Raw genomic sequence first — 18590 nt, forward strand, 5'->3', positions numbered from 1 at the left:
GCAGAAGAGAATGTAGGGGGAGGCAGGGTGCCCTTCATAAACATTACAAGGTTTTACTAGCCTCCTTTTCTCTCCATTCTCACCACCTCTATCCTAATTCAGACACTTATCATTTTACACCAGTGCTACCTGCTTCCCTCTGCTGCTGAAGAGCCTAGAATAGCTCTATTTTACCCCTTAAATTCAAGACCACCTTCCTCAGTTGGAAAATTTTAAAATGCCTCTATTTACAAAGTGGAGTTAAACAACTTGAGTAAGATCAATAGCCAAAACAAGTTGTAATCTCTTTAGTCTGACCATCTAACATCACCCCCCTCTAGCTTTTTCTTCAAACCCCTCTGCTCTAATCCAATGACACATTCTCTGTTTAGGGTAACATGTTGGAAAAACCATAGACCTCAATTCAGCTATATGACTATGAGCAAGCTACTTAAGCTCTCTAAACCTCAATCAGGGAAAACAGCAGTCTTATAGGTTGTTGTGAGGCCAATAACAGGCAATACACACACACACACACACACACACACACACACACACACACATATATGACACTATGCAGACATTTAAACACCAGTCATCAATATCCCCAAATTCACTACATCTATGCTTCAGCTCCTAGCATTTTCTCTTCTTGAAATGTTTCCCACTCCTCTCACCCATTGCAATTGGACCCAATCTTTGAGATCCAAATGAAATTCCCAGCCTCTGGAAAGCCAGACAGCCATGCAACCCTGGCATGTACTGACCTTGGCCTCCCCTCAAAACCACACTCATCAGCAGCCCTCATGTGACACAGAATACACTTCCTCACTCTGTGACTTGCCATTTCGTATCACCCCCACCAGAAGGCAAGATTCAAAGAGGGCTTGGCCAGTGTCTTACTTCATTTTTCAATCCCTCACCATTAGGCCTTGCTCCTGGTAGGCATTTAATAAACATCAGTGGATTGACTGAAGCCAAGATCCCAAGCTCTCAGAAAATCACCCAGTTAGGCTGCATATGAATGTAAGTCAAGCGGTAGATGGAGCCACTGAAGCCTTTTGTGCTGTTCACCCTACATGGCCCATGGAGGGCAGGGCACTTGCTTGGGATGGTCGACTACCTCTATTATATAAGTGTTTGATAGCTTCTGTGTGCCAGTGAGTCGGGGGTCTGACTCACAACATACCCTTTCAGCTAACCAGGGAGGTGCAAAATAGGTTTTCCAGAGCCTTGCTATCCACAAATCTGCAAGGGGACAGCTGGAAACAGAGGCATTATTAGCAAAGAAGCAATTTCTGGCAAGGTGAGGTAATGAGATTTGAATACAGAGTGAAGCAAAAGTAGGTTTACAATTCTGAGTATACGAAACACAGTTCATGTATTCTTTTCCATACGAACAACTGAAAATCTACCTTTGCCCCACTCTGTATTTCACGAGTACTAGGGGAATCCCAGTGATTCAAAGCAGACATCATTTTGCTCACAGTGGGAACAAAACATGCTCTCCATGGTTTCTGATGGATTCTGTACCAAGCTGGGCTCCCTTGGCCATTTCTGGGTTATATAAATGTTTGATGAAACTTTCCCAGGGGAAATCAATTTTTTATTTATAAAAATTTAATGATAGCCCATCCAGATGTGTGATGACCTGAGTTGACAGCTCATTAACCCTTTACCAGTTGAAACCCTCACCCTGAGACTCTAGAGAAGGCCTAGGAAAAAAAGTGGGTATAACAACACCCACTTCAAGCTCACACAGAAGAGAAAAATAACTGCCCTTCATAAACTTTCCTGTCCAGAAAGCTGGGTTCCCTCATGTTTGACTTGGGTGTACACGATGCCACAGATTCTCCACCGATGAACATAGCATGCGCAACACTCCAGCTATGCAAGAGAACAATGGGCTGTTCTTCATTCATCCATCTGCTCCTGGGGTGACAGAGCCACAGGAGTATGGGGGAGGAACATCACATTTCAACGAGCCTATAGTTCTTAGACTCCATCAAATCAGCTCAGAATAAATGTCCTTTTGGCCTAAGTTGAGTTTTTCTGCTGTGTGTCAGATGCCTCACATGGATGACTACAGTCTGAGTTTAAATTTTCTACTAAATTATAAAAAGAAGGCAAGGGCTAGTCCTTGTGCCAATGTACTGACATCAACAAGAAGAACTTTTCTCATCCCTACTGTCTGCAGCACACACTGAGTTTCAACCCGGTAGGAAGGAGGCATCACACAGAGGGCACAGACTGGAATGAGACACATCCCATATCTTAAAGCGAGTTCTGGATATTGCCTAGATCAGGATGCCATCGGACCCAGGCTCCCCACTCACTCCTGCAGGTTCATTGCCAAAGCAGCCTTTTGGCCATTTTTATTGCAAAGAGCAGCGAGAAATAGGAAGTACTGACACATGCAGTAACGTAGATGGTGCTCAAAAACCTCATGCTGGGCAAAAGAAGCCAGCTATAAAAAAGCATCTACTCTACCACCCCATTTTGTGAAGTCTAAAATAGGTCAAACTAATTTATGGTGAAAGAACTCAGAGCAGTGGTGGCCGCGGGGAGGAGGAATTGACTGGGAAAAGAGGAACTTTCTAAGGTGATGGAAATATTCTATATCTTGATAGAGATTGGGTTACAAGAGTATATGAATTTGTCTTGAAACTATAACACTGAAGATGTTATTGTATGTACATTGTATCTCAAAACATTATTAAAAGGCACAGAAAGGAAAAAAATCTTGGCTAGGAAATCATCATCTTCTTTCTCCTTCTATTCCTTTCTTCCTTCAATGAATAAACTATGCACTCAGCTAAGTATTAAGCTCTGCATGTATGTACTATGTATGTGAGTATTAAGGTAAAGAGAAGACTTGGCTCCTGCCCTCACAAACTTAGAAGACTAAGAGATCTTCCTCTGTTCTTAGCGCAGCAACTCAAACTTTTTTTGATCTCTAGCTCACAGTGAGAAATATCTTATATCATCTCACACACAAACACACATTCATGGGTGTGCAAGCATATATACTTATCTAACATAACAGTTTCACCAAATAAAACATAACTTTACTACTGCAACATACCTTGATATTTTCTTTCTTATTCTATTCCAGTCTAATTTAATCATTAAATAAATGAACAAACAAACAAATAAATAAGTAAGTCGACTCATGAAAGTGATTGTATGACTCCCTAATGGATGGTGACCTAAGGTTTGAAAAATACTGTCCTCTAGTGTGGCAGTGAGCCCACTGCATAGACACTATCTATTTCTATGTCTAAGAATACCTCTAAAACAAAAACTATTTTATTCCCCTTTGTATGCCTACTGCTGAGCACAAAGCCTCATCTCAAATAAACATTCACCAAACATTTATAAAGCAGAAAAATGTTATCGGCCTTTCTTAAAGAGTAATTAATCTGTCCCCACCTCAAGAAAAAAACAAACCAAACCAACATCAAACAAAATAAAACAAGAGCAACCATAGTACCTGTGTGGCCTGGCATGCTAGCACCCTGGACTAGCTCACAGTAACCCAGACCCATGCCCTAGCTGAGTACTAAGGAGGCTGGCAGGCTTCTTTCCCATGATGTTTCTTGTGGCATTCTGTGAAGACAAGCTCTTAAAATATGTATTTAATGAGGAGTCTAAAGTACAAAATAACTTGCTCCTTAGGTTGATGTTAAAACACCTACTGCCTAACCAATTTGGCTCAGTGTGGGCCTGCAGACTCAAGAGTCCCAGGTTCGATTCCAGTCAAGGGCATGTACCTTGGTTGTGGGCACATACCCCGTGGGGAGTGTGTAGGAGGCAGCTGATCGATGTTTCTCTCTCATCGATATTTCTAACTCTCTATCCTTCTCTGTAAAATAATCAAAATATGTATTTTAAAAAATAAAACACCTACTAACATCTCCTGGAGGGTCATGGATTGCCATGGTTGTGACTGACAAAGCTGCCCTGGGGTAAAAGAAAAGGACAGAACGGGAGAAGAGGGGTGGTGGACGAGCAGTCTGACTGGCCAGGTGTGAGATAAGCAGCAGACAGTGAGCATAAGAAAGAAGTGATTCTCATCCTTATGCTGAGAACAGGCCTCTCTCCCAGCAAGGAGCTGTTCCCCTGAGGAGGAGAAAGGATCCTGTTTAGGGCTCTGACCTCCATTGAAGGACAGTGTTCCGATTGGCATCAACAAGCAGGGAGAACAAAGAGGCACCTGAACAGCGACCAGAGCTCCACTTACCCAGGAGGACAAAGGCACCCAGGGCATGAAGGGGCTGAAAAATCCCTGGGTCAAAAGACAGGAATCGTGTTTTAGAAAAGTTCCCCTAGCAACTCTGACGTGCCATCAGGTTTAAGTACCAATGACCTACTCTAATTCTTCAGTTTGCCAGAATGGGATGGGGAGAGAAAGCTTAGTTCTAAAATAGCTCCAAAGAATCCAGCAAGTTAGGCAAATCTTAGACCAGAACCTCACATGATATTGTAAAGTGTGGCAGGTTTGTCTGTGGAGAAACCAAGGCAGGCAAGTATGAGAGGTCTGGCCAGAGGCTTGCAAGCCCAGCTGCTACCCGCTGCCAGCAAGAGGCAAACCTCAGGCCTCAGGAAGGAGACTGGCTAGGACCTGCCTGAAGCCCTGGAGACTGGGCTGCTGATGCTAAGTCAGCTAGGTCCAGGCCCCGCCCTCTAATGCCTGGAGGGAGAAGTGAGAAACGGTGTACAGTACACTGAAGCAGCTTCTGTCAGGACTGGTTTAGGAATTGGGTCCGACTGGAGTCTGCAGGTAGAAGGAATTGCAAGGCTCACCCACAACAAGGTTTGAGGGAAAGCAGCAGGAGAACAAGGCTGACCCATAAGGCCAAAGTCAAAAAACTTGACCCTGCTGCCTGCCCCATGCAAAACACATGTGCCTACTATCCAGCTTCTTCTCAATGTCTTGGTGCCACATAGCAAGAGGTACGAGCCAGATGTCAGGGACGTCTGAATACCTTCCTACCAGGACCTAAATTCACAGCGAACCTTGGGTAGGTAAACCTCTTAACCCCTCCATTCCTTATCTACAAAATGAAGATAGGTGGGTGCATGGGCGGTTCGGGGCTAGAATTCTCGCCTGCCAAACTGAAGATAGTAAAAGCTGATTCCATATGACAATCAAATGAGATAAGACTGAGAAGCATTAAGTTATAAACGTAAGGTATGGCATTCTAATGCTTTTGCTCTTGCCACTCACTTCTACGTGCAAGTTGCTGATTCAAGGGAGACAGAAATGCATAGTGTTTAAGAGCATGGGTTAGTGCAGTGTTTTTCAACCTTTTTTGGGCAAAGGCACACTTGTTTCATGAAAAAAATCACGAGGCACACCACCATTAGAAAATGTTAAAAAATTTAACTCTGTGCCTATATTGACTATATATAAAGTAATTCTCTTGAATAGGAATCAAATAAACACAAAGAAAGTATTTTATAATTACTTTATTATGAAATATTAAGTAAACAAAATAGTGAAAAATTATAAAATTCTTGTCTTGTCTGCACCTACGGCACACCAGGCAACATCTCGCGGCACACTAGTGTGCCGCGGAACAGGGGTTGAAAAACGCTGGGTTAGTGATCAGACCTAGGTACACATTTTGCCTCTGCCACTTATTAGCCAAGTCTGGGTGAGTCATCTGAACTCTGTGGATTTAACCTGTAACAACGGAGATAATCTTGCTCCAAGGATACTGATGAGAACTGAAGGGGAGATAGTGTAAAGTGCTTCACCTGGTACCGGGTGCATGGCAAGCCCCGGATGGATCATAGCTACTTTCTTTATGGTTGTTCTCAAAATCTCTGAGATGCCTGAGCAATAGAACCGGGGACGCCTGCCCAGATCTCCGAAACCAGGAAAGAGGCACCCTGGAGCCCCAGCTTTCAGCACTTACATCAATAAGGTCAGACAGGTCGTGGATGTAGTACTTGAAAACAGACGCATTGGTTGCCTCCAAAGCCAGTAAGTACTCATTCCGGGCTTTAATGGCCTTCAGCTTATTCTCCGTGTACTTGGCTTGGCGCTGAAAAGGGAACGAAAGCTCAATTTTACTTTTTTTAAAAAGAGGAGTCTGTTCTCTAAAAGACGAATGTACAGTACATTCAAGAACCACAATTGTGCTGCTACTCCCTATGCGCATCTTCCTTAAATTGGGTTCTAATTCTGTTTAATGAGATTCAAGGGCACAATGTAGATCAATCCAGGAAAGGTTAATGAGGCTCCCTACTTTAGATGCATGTCCCACTTAGATTCTATCCGCAAATACCATTCTCCATCCTCGCACAGCTACCTTGAAGGAGGTGTCACTATATCCACTGCTGAGCAGCTGACACCTGAAGCCAAACCCTAGGTCTACGGTCCCCTTCCAGGCTTGGGAAAGGTGACTGTATGTCTTGTTTATCTGCTACAGGGGAAAAACCAGGAGCCCACATGCCCAGGTCCTCCCAGATCCCAGATCCTTCTGGGCAGACATCAAGGACAAACTTTGGGTCATTAGGCACTAAAAGAACCTAGAGCTTCCTTGTTCCGCTCTGTGCCTACTTGGAGATTCAGATTAGTCCTGACTTCCAGAATGTGCCTCCCTAGCCCCTAGCACTGCCGGAGCACACGCACCTTCTCTTTCATCTTCTCAATCTTCTTCACTGAGCTCCTCCGGACGTGCTTCTCCTCAATGCGGATGTTGGACGAGGAGTCAGGGGAGCGTGGGGTCTGCCGGTCCTCCTGCTTTACCGATTTGCCAATCTGCTTTTCCTCCTGCTTCTCTGCCTCCTTTAGCTTGCTCTGAGCACTGATGCTGTCGGCATTGTACATGTGATATGTCTTCATGACCTGCAAGACACCCCCCATACCCCATCCCAGAGGTCAAACCAATAGGGTCAATTCTCTGCCTTACAGACTAGCAGGCCTAGCCGGACCTCTCTCTCACGAAGCAATGTCTTCATGGCCCCAAGGGAAAAATTCTTAGGTGTTTGGAGTGGATTTTAATATTATTTATTAAAGACCACTCTAAAGCACAGGAAAGCAGGATTTGAACTGAGACAACATGCCTTATTATTAAAATGACTTCTTGTCTTCCACCATGTATTATTTATTTGTGTTTATTGTTTGTCCTCATTACTCTTTTATAGTGGCCAAGTAATTTCTATCCCTTAGTCATCTCACAAGGCCAAGTAGATAGGAAACAACACCATCACTCAGACCCCAGAACAAAGCCTGGGTAGAAACCCTGAAGAGGGTAGCACAGCCTATGGAGTAACCTATACTTTTTGGACATTTCAGATATAAAATGGGGGAGAAAGAAAGGCTCCTGGCCTGGTATCCTGGGGATCTGTCTTGTCTGCTTTTTTTTTTTTTTTGGTTAATCCTCATCTGAGGATATTTTTCCCACTGAGTTTTAGAGAGAGTAGAAGGGAGTGGAGAGCAGGGAGAGAAACACTGATGTGAGAGACATACACAGAGCTATTACCTCCTGCCTACCCTCCTACTCCCGCAACTAAGGGCAGGATTGAACCTGCAACCCAGGTACATGCCCTTCACTGGCATTGAACCTGCAACCCTTGGGTGTGGGGGCCAATGCTCTAACCACTGAGAAACACCAGCCAGGGCTGGTCTGCTTTCCACAAATCAAACACCCTCTCTCACAGGAATTAGAAAAGCGGCAGCAATAGCAGTGGCAGCTATCATTTCCTGAGCACTTAGTATATTCCTGACTTGGTGCCAAATGCTACACGCACATTTTCTCATTTCATCCCTGAAACGATCCTGTGACCTAGACAAAAATCCGATGAAGCCTGTAAACCTGCACAATAAATCAGGGAAGAGCCTGAGAAGGAATAAAATCCACATCAAGTGAAACTGGAGTTGCCACAGGAAGGAAGTAGTATCAAAGGAGAGGAATACAATTTTCCAATTTTCCATCAAAGCAACTGTCTGGGAGTCCAATGCCTTTTCTCAACTAAGCGGCCAGGAAGCTTGGGACTTGTGTTTAATTTCTACCCCTTAGCACATGCTGTGTGTCAGGAGCTTTATGTACATCACTTCATTTAGTCCTCTCAACAACTCTGTGAAAGACATGTCCTTATTTCCACTTTTAGAGATGAGAAAACTGAGCTGTAAAGAGATTAGCTCTCACATCCAAGGTCACACAACCAGTGAATGGCAGAGTCAGGATTTAAACCCAGGTTGTCAGGCCATTAAGTCCACAGTCTTAGTCACTAAGCAGCAGTGTCTCCTCTGCGTGGGACCAGAGCTGGATTTATTGGAAGGAAAGGTTAAGTTCAGTCAAGAGAGGCTTGAAAAGGGAAACTTGTTTCATTTATAGACTTGAGAAAGATCAGTGGCCTCACACGCAGACTAATTTGGTCCGCAGGGGGTATTTGGTTCTGTCTGGAGACACTTTTTATTGTCACAACTTGGAGCTTGCTACTGGCATCAAGTAGGTAGAAGCCAGGGATGCTACTAAACACCCTATATACAGGACAGCTCCCCACAACAAAGAATTACTGGCCCAAAATGCCCATAGAGCTGAGGTTGACAAATCCTCTCTTTCTCCCCTTTCCTCTCTCTTTCTTCCCCTTCCTCTCTCTCTTTCTCCCCCTTCCTCTCTCTCTAAAATCAATAAATAAAAAGTAAAATATAAGCAGGCAATCAAAAATTTTCAGACATTTAGTGAAAATATCTAATATGAAAGACCAAAACAACCAATGTAGAGGAAAAAAGCATACGGGGAAAAAACTACAAAAAACAAATCATTAATAACATCCCTAGAGAGATCAATGAGAAATGAAAAAACATTGCACCATGAAAGAAGAACAAGATGCAACAAAAAGGGAACAATAAAAGAGCTCTTAGCAATTAAGATTCAATTTAAGAATCTCTCCAGGTAGCCTGACTTCATGTCCCTCCTCTGTGCAGACATGTATTTTACTTCCTACTCTATTTTTTGTCTCTTCTATTAAAACTAAGTGCCTTGAGTTCAGGGGCATCGCTTACATGTCTTTCCATACCTAGTGCCTAGAGTTGGAGACACAATCAAGCAGAGTTGGGGAGCTATCAGGTGCTAAATACCAGTCCTGGCTCCTAGCAGACCAGCTGTTGCACCAAATCAAGGGGACTACAAGCAGCAGGAGGACTTAGAATCATCATCCTCTGATGACCAATACCCACCATGTCCCAACACCTCTTCTTTCTTTCTCAATTCTAGGGCTTCCTTGACTCTTTCTACTCAGCCTATCCATTGGCTTTAGTGTCCCCACACATACTCCTTCCTTGGGAGAGCTTGCCTGGCCTTTCCAGATACAGCCTTTGAGTAAACTGAGGCAGAGAGTTCCAGAGTTCTTTGGGATGGGAAGCAGTGTGCTCTGACTTCAAAGGCATTCCTGGATCATCAGCCAGAAAATGAAAACCACTTATGTATGCCAGGGCCTACAAACTAGCCAGCTTGTTCATTATGGGGGCGGGGAGGGGAGAGTGCCTGCAGGAGAATGCTCACTGGGATTGCTCTCTGAGTAGCAGCTGTGGGAAGCAGTTCCTGGCACAGAAGCCAAGCCAGGGAAATCAAAGGCCCTTCAGGCAGGAAAGAGGAAGGTATGGAGGGGCAGCTGGCCACTTATGGAGTCCGGGCCTCTCTACCAAAGGCATCTTTATTTGGAAACACCTGGACCCTTCCTCTTGGATCACCAAGACTCAGAAGTACTTAAATTATCAACCCTTGGGTAACAGTCTCCCAAAAAGAAGTACTTATGGCCGGCTATTAGAGGAAGATGCAAGGCAAGAAAAGCACTAACTTGGATGGGTTCCTTATAACCTTGATTTCCTTTATCCCATGCACACAAGCTGTCTACAGATTCACTGAAACAAGAGATCCTCCCATGCCTTTCCGAAGATCCGTGTTTCCTTCTTAAGGGGAGAGAGAGAGAGAGAGAGAGAGAGAGAGAGAGAGAGAGAGAGAGAGAGAGAGACTCATCAAGTAGCTTCCCAAATCTAGCCTACAATGGTCCCAGGTTACTACTTGATGAACTCACTGTGCATTTAGGTGACCAATGGGCCTGGTTTCTAAGGGTTCAGTCTCATGTCCCAGGAAGCCCTTCAGTCCTAGACAAATTAGGATAGTTGCCACCCTAATGCCATGGTGCTTTATTCATATCAATCCTATGCTTATCTCACCCACAAGAAACAACTCATGATTCCATCCTCTGAACTTTCTAATTGCCTTCAGAATCTGCAAACTCATCTGACCCTTCACTATAGCATTCAAGTACACGGCATGTGGAGACCTGGGTCACAGAGCATCCCCCAAGATCATATAGCTAATGGTAGACTGGGTAGAATCTGGATCGCCTAATTCAGGAGGTTCTAGTCACTAGACCAGGGTGTTTCAGTCTTGGTACTATTGATATTTTAGGGCAGACAATTCTTTGTTGTGGGAGGCTGTCCTGTGCTTTATAGGATTTTAGTCACATCTAATCTCGAACACACCTCCATTCCAGAGGGACAACCAAAACTGTCTGCAGGATTGTCAAATGTCCCCTTGGAGGGGGAAAAGTCACCCTCCTTGAGAATCATTGTACCAGAGAATCACTGCCATCTCTGGAACATCCCAGTGTCCTCCCTTTTTTCTCTTCCTATTGCCTACAACAAAAAATATAAAATTCTATTTGGTTCCGGATAGATTATGAGTGTATATCAATTCACCTGATGGCGGAGGATACCATGCTCAGCCAGTTCTGTTTGTGCACCAGTGGGAAGTTCGTATGCTCTGTTGTCTGTGGCCATGCAGTGGCCAGCATGAAGTGCCTGAGACCACAGTTCTCTGAGGTTGCCAGCTTGGCCACCTCAGACCAGAACAGCAAGGGTCAGGGTTTCCTTCCTCACTCCAATATAAAGTATACCCTGTGACTTATTATTTTTTAAAAATCTTAGCATGCTAGATCTAGGGCTCTGAGTAACACTAACAGAACCCCAGACACTGTTCTTTCTCTGTTGCACCTCAAAGGTGGCACGCTGGATTTGATTTAGCCTCGGGTTTGCTGGTGATCCAACCTACTCCTCCCCAGAAACAGTGAACTGCAAAGGCCCAAGATATTTATAGGAAAAGAGAAGGATTCATAGAATGATTACATGTGTCATTTTCTATCTTAGTGAATTCTTTGCAGGAGAGAGGAGTAATAATAGCTCTCCTTGGTGCCTAGAAGATGCTCTAAAAATAAAGAGCAGAAGTAAAGCATTATAAAGACAAGGGGGTTCAGGAAACTCATCCAGTCTGAAAATGGTTCAAGCCAACACACTTCTATTTCTAACAGGCCTTAACTTCATTTGAGAGAAATGAAAACCCTGGAGCTAAACCAAAGGGTACTCTCTATCTACTTGGCTTCAGAGCCAAAGCATCAGAGCAGAAATTCCAAACACACTGAGCGTCACTGGAGGCAAGTCTGATGACTCCCCTGTTTACTTGCTTAAGCGTTGCCATGACAATAGGGCCACACCTAGACTTTGGGATCAAGAACATGGAATTCTCGGATCCCAAATGACTGTGATCCATGTCACCATGACTGTCTTCCTGTGAATATAGAAAAAAAGAAAGGAAGAGAGAGAGACAGACAGACAAAGAGAGAGAGAGAGAGAGAGAGAGAGAAATATAGCAATTAAGCAAGTAAACACAGGAAAGCAGTTTCACCTCCAAAACAGGATGGGGTAACCCTGGAGAATGACACAAAGGCCTGGCACAGCTCAGCTAGAGGAGAGGCCCTGGAAGGCCTTAGCTACACAATTGAAATATTCCCTGTACGGCATCAGGAATTTCTTTGGTGTGCATGTTTGTTTTAATTATAATTAATGAAACATGGCTGGGGAAAAACAACCACCACCACCTCCCAGCGCATGAAGAAACACGCATCAGCCACAGGCATCATGTGTCTCAAGCGCCAGTCACTTCAGGACAGATTGTGCTTTTTCCTCCAACCCTGGAGCCTGCCTCTTTACTGAGGTTTGGCCTTTATACAGCCCCAGAGCTCTCTCTGCCTGGACTGGTCTCTCATATTATGGGCATTTAGGACTATGCTTCCCTCTAGAGCACTCACTCTAGTCTCCAACAGGTAGATCACCCCAGAAATGATGCAAACCCTTGAACCATAAATCCTTTCCAACACACACATACTACTAGTGCAAAGCAGGCTGTGTTGCTTTGCCTTTAGGTGTGAGGTCTCTGGTTTGCTGCAGATGGGGTCAGTTGTGCTGGTGATCTAAGCCTTGGCTGTTTGTTCTCTAGTAATTATCCCCCAAACGAAGCCAGAGTTAGCTGGTACAGCTGAGAAAAAGTGTTTCTGGCTCATTCAGGTTTGAAAAGAAGAGTGTGACAAAAGAGATGAGATGGGTGGAGGCACCCCCAATGGGGACCGTGCACTGTCTTGAACTTCAGCTCAGTTCTGTTGCTGATGCAACTGTGGCCACGGCTGCCAAATGCTGCTCCCTCTGCCTGTTAAAGAGCCAGGCAACCCGTCTGATTTACCGAGTAGAGCTCATTCAGGACCTTCATCAAATCATCTTGGAGCTGCTGGCCGACTTCTTTACTCTGCAAGAAAAGAGGAATGAAGGTCAATTGGGAAACAGAAGGAAGAAGGAGGGGGCAACAAAGGCAAGAGCAGCATTGGCTCTACAAATAACGCAGACTCAATTAAGGTCCATTATTTAATCCAGTAAATCAGATAACCACTCCGATCAGATCCAATTATGGTCAGATTACTCAAAGAGTTTTAATAAAATGAAACGTGCCCCTTCTATAGCCTAGCAAAGGCAATCGAGTGAAGGGAACATGGGTTGTAGCCTTTGGTTTTTCAATTGGTCCCCAAAGAACAGGTCTGAAAGCCACATCCTACCTAGCAACTGTTGTTAAGTGGAACAAATTTTCTCGGAGACTTGTAGCCAAGCATTCCTGAGAATTGTGGAGGAAAGTAAGATGTAAAATAGGATGAAATGGGAAGAAGTATATAACCAAGGACTTCAAAGTACCTAACTAAACAGAATCCTTTAAAGAGGAAGGAGACAGATCTCTTTATTTTATTTTATTTTGAGTTAGACCTCTTACTTGCTCTATCTCTATCTTAAACTTTCAGGGCAGTGGTACCTCAATAAAGACTGATTGTGAGACTGGCTGAACTGTTACTTGATTCTGTTAATATATGTTAAGGGGTTGCCAACTGGGTTATCCCAAGTAGTGGTGGCTCTCAGGTTTTTTTGCTGCTGCCACCCAGAACTGGCATCTAACTACACAGAGAGAATAGTAGAAATAGAGAAGAATGAGGAAACAGAAAGGAAGAGCCACACCTTCTATACTGGTGTTTTATACCAAGCCCAAGAGAGCAGGGGATAAAACTGATTGGAATCACTGGGTCACTGAGAAGGGGAGCAATTGTTTTATCTTCTACCAGCTCCTTCTAGTTCCTTTCTATTAAAAATCAGATATTAACAATACCCTTCTACCAGAAGGAATAACACACCTTGGCACAGCTCAGCTCCCAAGCAAATAAAGAAAGAGGTCTTGCATGTCAGACATATAATCACTTAAGATTTTGTCTTTTTTCAAGATGTAGGACTTTAAGAATATTACTTTTGACTACAAAAGAAATGTTTATTGTAATAAATAAAACAGTAGAAAACCTCAAAAAAGAAAAAGTAACTTAATTTCTACCACTAAGAAATCATTACTTTAGACTGTTACTTATTTTTCTAATCTATAATTTTTGTGAGATCAGGATTATATTATAAAACACTATCATTTATACACTTAAACATGTTGTGAACAATTCCTTACATATTATTATTATCCTATAACATTACAATAGACCATACTGATGTAGCTCCTAATCTTGGGCATTTACATTGTTTATAAATTTTTATGATAAAAGATGCTGCATTAAATTACTTTGCACATAATCTATGCACACACCTTTCATTATTTTCTCCAAGAAGTAGCACTGCTGAGTCAAAGACTATTTATTTATTTATACCATTAAATTGCCCTTGAAAAAAACTGTACCAATTTAAAATACCATTAGAAACATAAGAATGCTATTTCACTTGTCTTGACCATTTGATGTGGTATCCTGCTGTAATTTGTATTCTAGTGAGCCTGAACTTAAAAAAAAAAAAATGTTTATCAGCCATTTGCGTTTTTTTATACTTTGCCACTTTTCTAGTATGGAGTTAATTATGGAATATAACACGAGTGACCTTAGTCAAGGGTTGACGTAAATTTTTATATGTGGGGAAGGGTGGAAGAAGCTCTGACACAAGTGTCTCACGTTCCCAGATCCTCTACCATCAAAAAGGGAACTGGATAACTTAGTTAATCTCTCTGGGCCCATGTTTTTATTTCCATAAAATGAAAGTCTTTGGCTTAAAAATTCTTAAGGTCTTTTCCAACCTCTGTCATTTTATGGTTCTTTATTATCTTTTGTCTGACTTCTTAAGTCTGTGTTAGATTCAAACACCACCCACTTCAGGTTGGCTTCACTCCATAGAGTGGAAGATAATCAGAAAGTTCTCAGGGATCAAGATGCTCAATAAAATGGATGGCTTCAAAGGTTATCTTTCCAGCCTTAAATTTACCATTCCCAATGCCTCTCACCCATGCCCTCAACCACTGGAAGACGCCACAAGAGAGAATGCCTTTCATCTAGCTCACATACCAGCCTCTCCTTCCCATATGAGGCCAGCTGAGCTCCAACTGAAGAGCAGAGGTCCCAGGAGGTGAAGGGAGGCGAAATGACTCACCAACCAGCCCAGAGTCAGCAACAAGGCCAGGAAGTGACCATGATTATCACTTCCAAGTGCCCTGCCCTCCCACCTCCGGACCAACTTCCCCAGCCAGCCTCCCTCCCTCCCTTACCACCTCTTATCTTTAAATAACAAAGGTTACAGGAGAAAGCTCCCAGTCCTCTACCTTTAAAAAAAAATTAATACACTTTTAATTGATTTTTTTTTACAGAGAGGAAGGGAGAAGGGGAGTTAGAAACATCGATGAGAGAACATTAACCAGCTGCCTCCTGCACACCCCCTACTGGGGATGTGCCTGCAGCCAAGGTACATGACCTTGACCAGAATCGAACCTGGGACCCTTGAGTCCGCAGGCTGACGTTCTATCCACTGAGCCAAACCTGTTAGGGCCCAGTCCTCTACCTTGTTCCTCACCCATCACTCAAATAACTTAGTGCCCAGAGAAGGAGGATGGGTGGGGAGAAAAAACATAACCAATAAAACAGCAATTGAGCCCAGGCAGATGTTTCCTTTCATGTACTACCCATTAGTTGGAAAAGGACCGACTCACTATTATCCCTGTTTATTTGAATAGTCTGCTGAAGCTATGTGGACTTCAGGCTTCCCTCTGGCTGAGGGCTGGGCTGGGGACATTCGTGTGTGTGTGTGTGTGTGTGTGTTGCTAGCCCAGTTCAAGTACCAGATAAAGCTGCCAGCAAGCCCCCAGCAATCGGAGCAATTTTGACCAAGAGAGAGAGGCAGGAAATAGCCCGAGCCTCTCCTTTCACAGATGAAAAAGGCCACCCGTTTCTTCACAGAAACCTTAACTGTGTGCCTTTGGTGGCCAGCATGGCCCCAGCGTCCCCGGGAGGGCTTCCAGGCTGGCTGCTCTGGGGGGATTGGCACTACAAGGGGACCCACCCAAAAACAAGGGGGACATCTATTCCTGGGAACAGCAAGACCTGAAGAGGCCGAGTCCATGACAATGAAGATTGCAGAGCCTTTCCGCTCTCCATTGAAAAAGCAAGGGTTTCTAGGCAGGGAAGCAAGAGAATTTACAGAGCAGTCTTTGTGTGCTATTGCACAGCCCGCGTCTCTTCTTCAAAGTTTCTTGGAAGAGAATGAGTCATCTAAACATTGCAGGAAACCAACTAGAAGTCAAGGGAAAAAATTACTTTGGGCGAAGTTTTTCTCTTAAATGTTTGCATAGTAATTTTTGCTTAAAAAAAAAGATGCCTAAATTTAGAAAAGAGATGTGACACAACTGACAGAGCTGGCCCTACGGGACAGGAAGTACAATGGTGTGCTCCGGCGGGGATCTTTTATTTTGAAACTCACCACAACCGTTTGGGCCAGAGCGAGTTTCAGGGCCCCCACGCTGCCTGCTTCTGGGTGGGGCTGATCGGAAGGCAGTGAGGTTGCGACAGCTCCTGCCAGCTGTGCGCTTACAAAACGGGTAGGGAATCCTCCTTTTCCAACAGATAACAGCATTGGACAACAGAACCGAAACACCCAGCCTCATTTCCGCAAGGCCGGCGTGCCAAAGCCTCTCACTCACCAGCAGGAGCAGAAATGGAAGGAGGCATGAGGCTGCGGGGTCTGGGCTGCCGGGACACCCGGCTGGTCACTCATCTTTGGGTCAATACATTTCCTGAGCGGGGCTGGGTTTGTCTATTAGCATTTCCCCAAAGAACACTGACGATGAAAAGGTTTTAAAGCCAGTCCTTATCAGGGAAGATACTACAGAGCTGTGTCATTGGGCAGCACAACATCACTCCCTGTTTGTGTGAAAGGAAAAAAGAGGAAGGCACGTCTCGGCCACGTGGTGAGAGCTAATTTCAGCCGTCCCAAGGCTGTCTGTCAGCAGGTAGGAACAGTAGGGTCATTTACTTCTCTGTCGATTAGCCTGTGCCAGCAGTTTAAAAATAAAAAAAAAAGAGTTTTCAAGGGCACAGATCTCCTTCCATCAGTGCTAGTACCCCCTATCCAATCCAAAGATACTCTGAGACCAACCGTTTAAAAACACGGAACAGTTTGAAGTTGAATTTGTGTGGATGGATTTCAGAGGAAAGGGACAGGAGCCCAACAGGGACCTCTGGCAGCAGAGGCACCTCCAGATGCAGAGTGACTGCTTCAGAGGCACTCGCTCACCTCTTCAAAGAGGCCTCGTTTCCTGAGCTGGAGATTTGCCTGAAATGCTTGGGGTGGGGAGGACAAGGCTGAAGGGAGAGGCTGCTTGGCACCAGGGCCGGTGCTAGGTGATGGTGGGAACGGTGTCTGGCTTCTCCCCAGCTTATCAAAGGAGGTGGTGCAGAGTGAGGCTGTGAGGACAGCTCAGAGCCCAGGAAGGATTCCAGGTTTCCCCTGGGCCACACCACCTGTGTACAGGCAGAGGCCTCTATGCAGCCTTCACTCACTGATTAAGCTGCCACATGATGGCTCTCGGGAACCATGCTCCAGTCATGACCTTATACTCTGGGCTGCCCAAAGTAACATAAAATACAAATCTACTGAATGGCAAATGTTCTATAGACAGGTAAGCAGTGAGCTGCCACAAGAGGGATGCCTGAAGTGCTTTTACTCTCCGATAATAAAGTAGAGAAGTATTTCAAAAAATTCATTTTTAAAACTGTAATCCAGTATTTACAACTACTTATTATGTGCACTGCATTCTGATATTTCTTATTTGTTTCTCTTCTACTTTTTTTGCTAGTCGTAACTCAACAAGTTCATTTCACAATTCATTAGTGAGTCGTTATACATGTGTTTGAAAGAATTGTGTATACTATAATTAATTTTAAAAAATGCGTTAAGGACTGGAGCCCCCAAAAAAGACTGATGCTAAATAGCATGCCTTCTCAAAGGAGGCTGACCAAACGTTTTGAAGCAGGTTCCATTCCTAGATCGTGGCAATGGGGAAATGCTGGATGTTCAGGGGAGCAATGAACAGTTTTTGGCAAATATTTGTAGGACATCCATTATGTGTCAAGCACTTGTGGTTTGGGAATGTAGCTGGACACAGAACAGACAGCTTAAAAGTCCACAACCTACTGAGAAAGGTGGGCTTTAATCTGATGTCTGAGCCTATCAGAGCACAACTCTCCCAATCTGTCATTACTAGAAATGGGATTTCTTAAGTTAGTTTTCTAGCTCAAAAATAAATTTTTTTTCTATCTCAGCCAAGCGGTTTCCACACTTGAACTTGACTCCAGATGTTGAATCTAGCTTGCCAGAAACAAAATGTGCTTTAAAAATATCTAACTATTACATGGCAAATCTTTCTGAATTTGCCTTTTCAAGTTACTAATAGATATTTCAGGTTATAATGATACTGCTTCAGTATAAAAACAATCACATTCCATTTTTAAAGAACGCCTTGAGCTTGTCAGCACCATAAAGGCTAATCTCACCCGTAGCTCCTTTACTCAGAAGTGAATGGGTGTAGTTAAACTCTCCCCGTGACAAGTCATATTTTAAAAGAAAATCTGAGAAACCCGACGCAGTCTGAAACCCAATGTCTGTCTCAGAATTTACCTTCTGAAACACAACGGGTTTAGCAATTAGAATTCTGTTTAATTATCTGAAGAACTTGGGAGAGAAGGAGAAAAGGAGGAAGGGAGCGAGGGAGGGAGGGAGGGAGGGAGGGAACAACCCTAAAGCTAATAACATGAAACTATCTAAAACCAATGAAAAAGAGATTATAACTGTTAAAGCATTCTTCTGTCTTCCTTCTACAGTGCCCAGCCCACTGCTGTGTACACAGTAGTAGCAAAATAGCCAGTTGTTGAATCAATTAGATCACATTTGAGTTTAGAACACTAAGTTTTCA

The 18590-nt window shown here is 43.9% G+C and overlaps 2 protein-coding genes across 8 annotated transcripts in view; both read right to left on the bottom strand.

Moving 5' to 3' along the window:
- The window catches only part of IKBKE (inhibitor of nuclear factor kappa B kinase subunit epsilon), a 251761-nt gene that overhangs the window by 85052 nt on the left and 148119 nt on the right, over nt 1–18590 (bottom strand). The window lies entirely within an intron of this gene.
- SRGAP2 (SLIT-ROBO Rho GTPase activating protein 2) overlaps nt 1–18590 on the bottom strand; it is a 224934-nt gene that overhangs the window by 54389 nt on the left and 151955 nt on the right. For all 7 annotated transcript variants that reach the window (XM_084865846.1, XM_084865844.1, XM_084865845.1 and 4 more), the window contains exons 5-7: nt 12516–12578; nt 6623–6838; nt 5904–6032 (exon numbers count right to left, since the gene is read on the bottom strand). In XM_084865846.1, coding sequence (XP_084721972.1) covers nt 5904–6032; nt 6623–6838; nt 12516–12578 — 408 coding nt within the window. The remainder of the gene's footprint in view (nt 1–5903; nt 6033–6622; nt 6839–12515; nt 12579–18590) is intronic.

Source organism: Pipistrellus hanaki, assembly GCF_964339955.1.
Source record: "Pipistrellus hanaki genome assembly, chromosome: 18".
Lineage (NCBI taxonomy): Eukaryota > Metazoa > Chordata > Mammalia > Chiroptera > Vespertilionidae > Pipistrellus > Pipistrellus hanaki.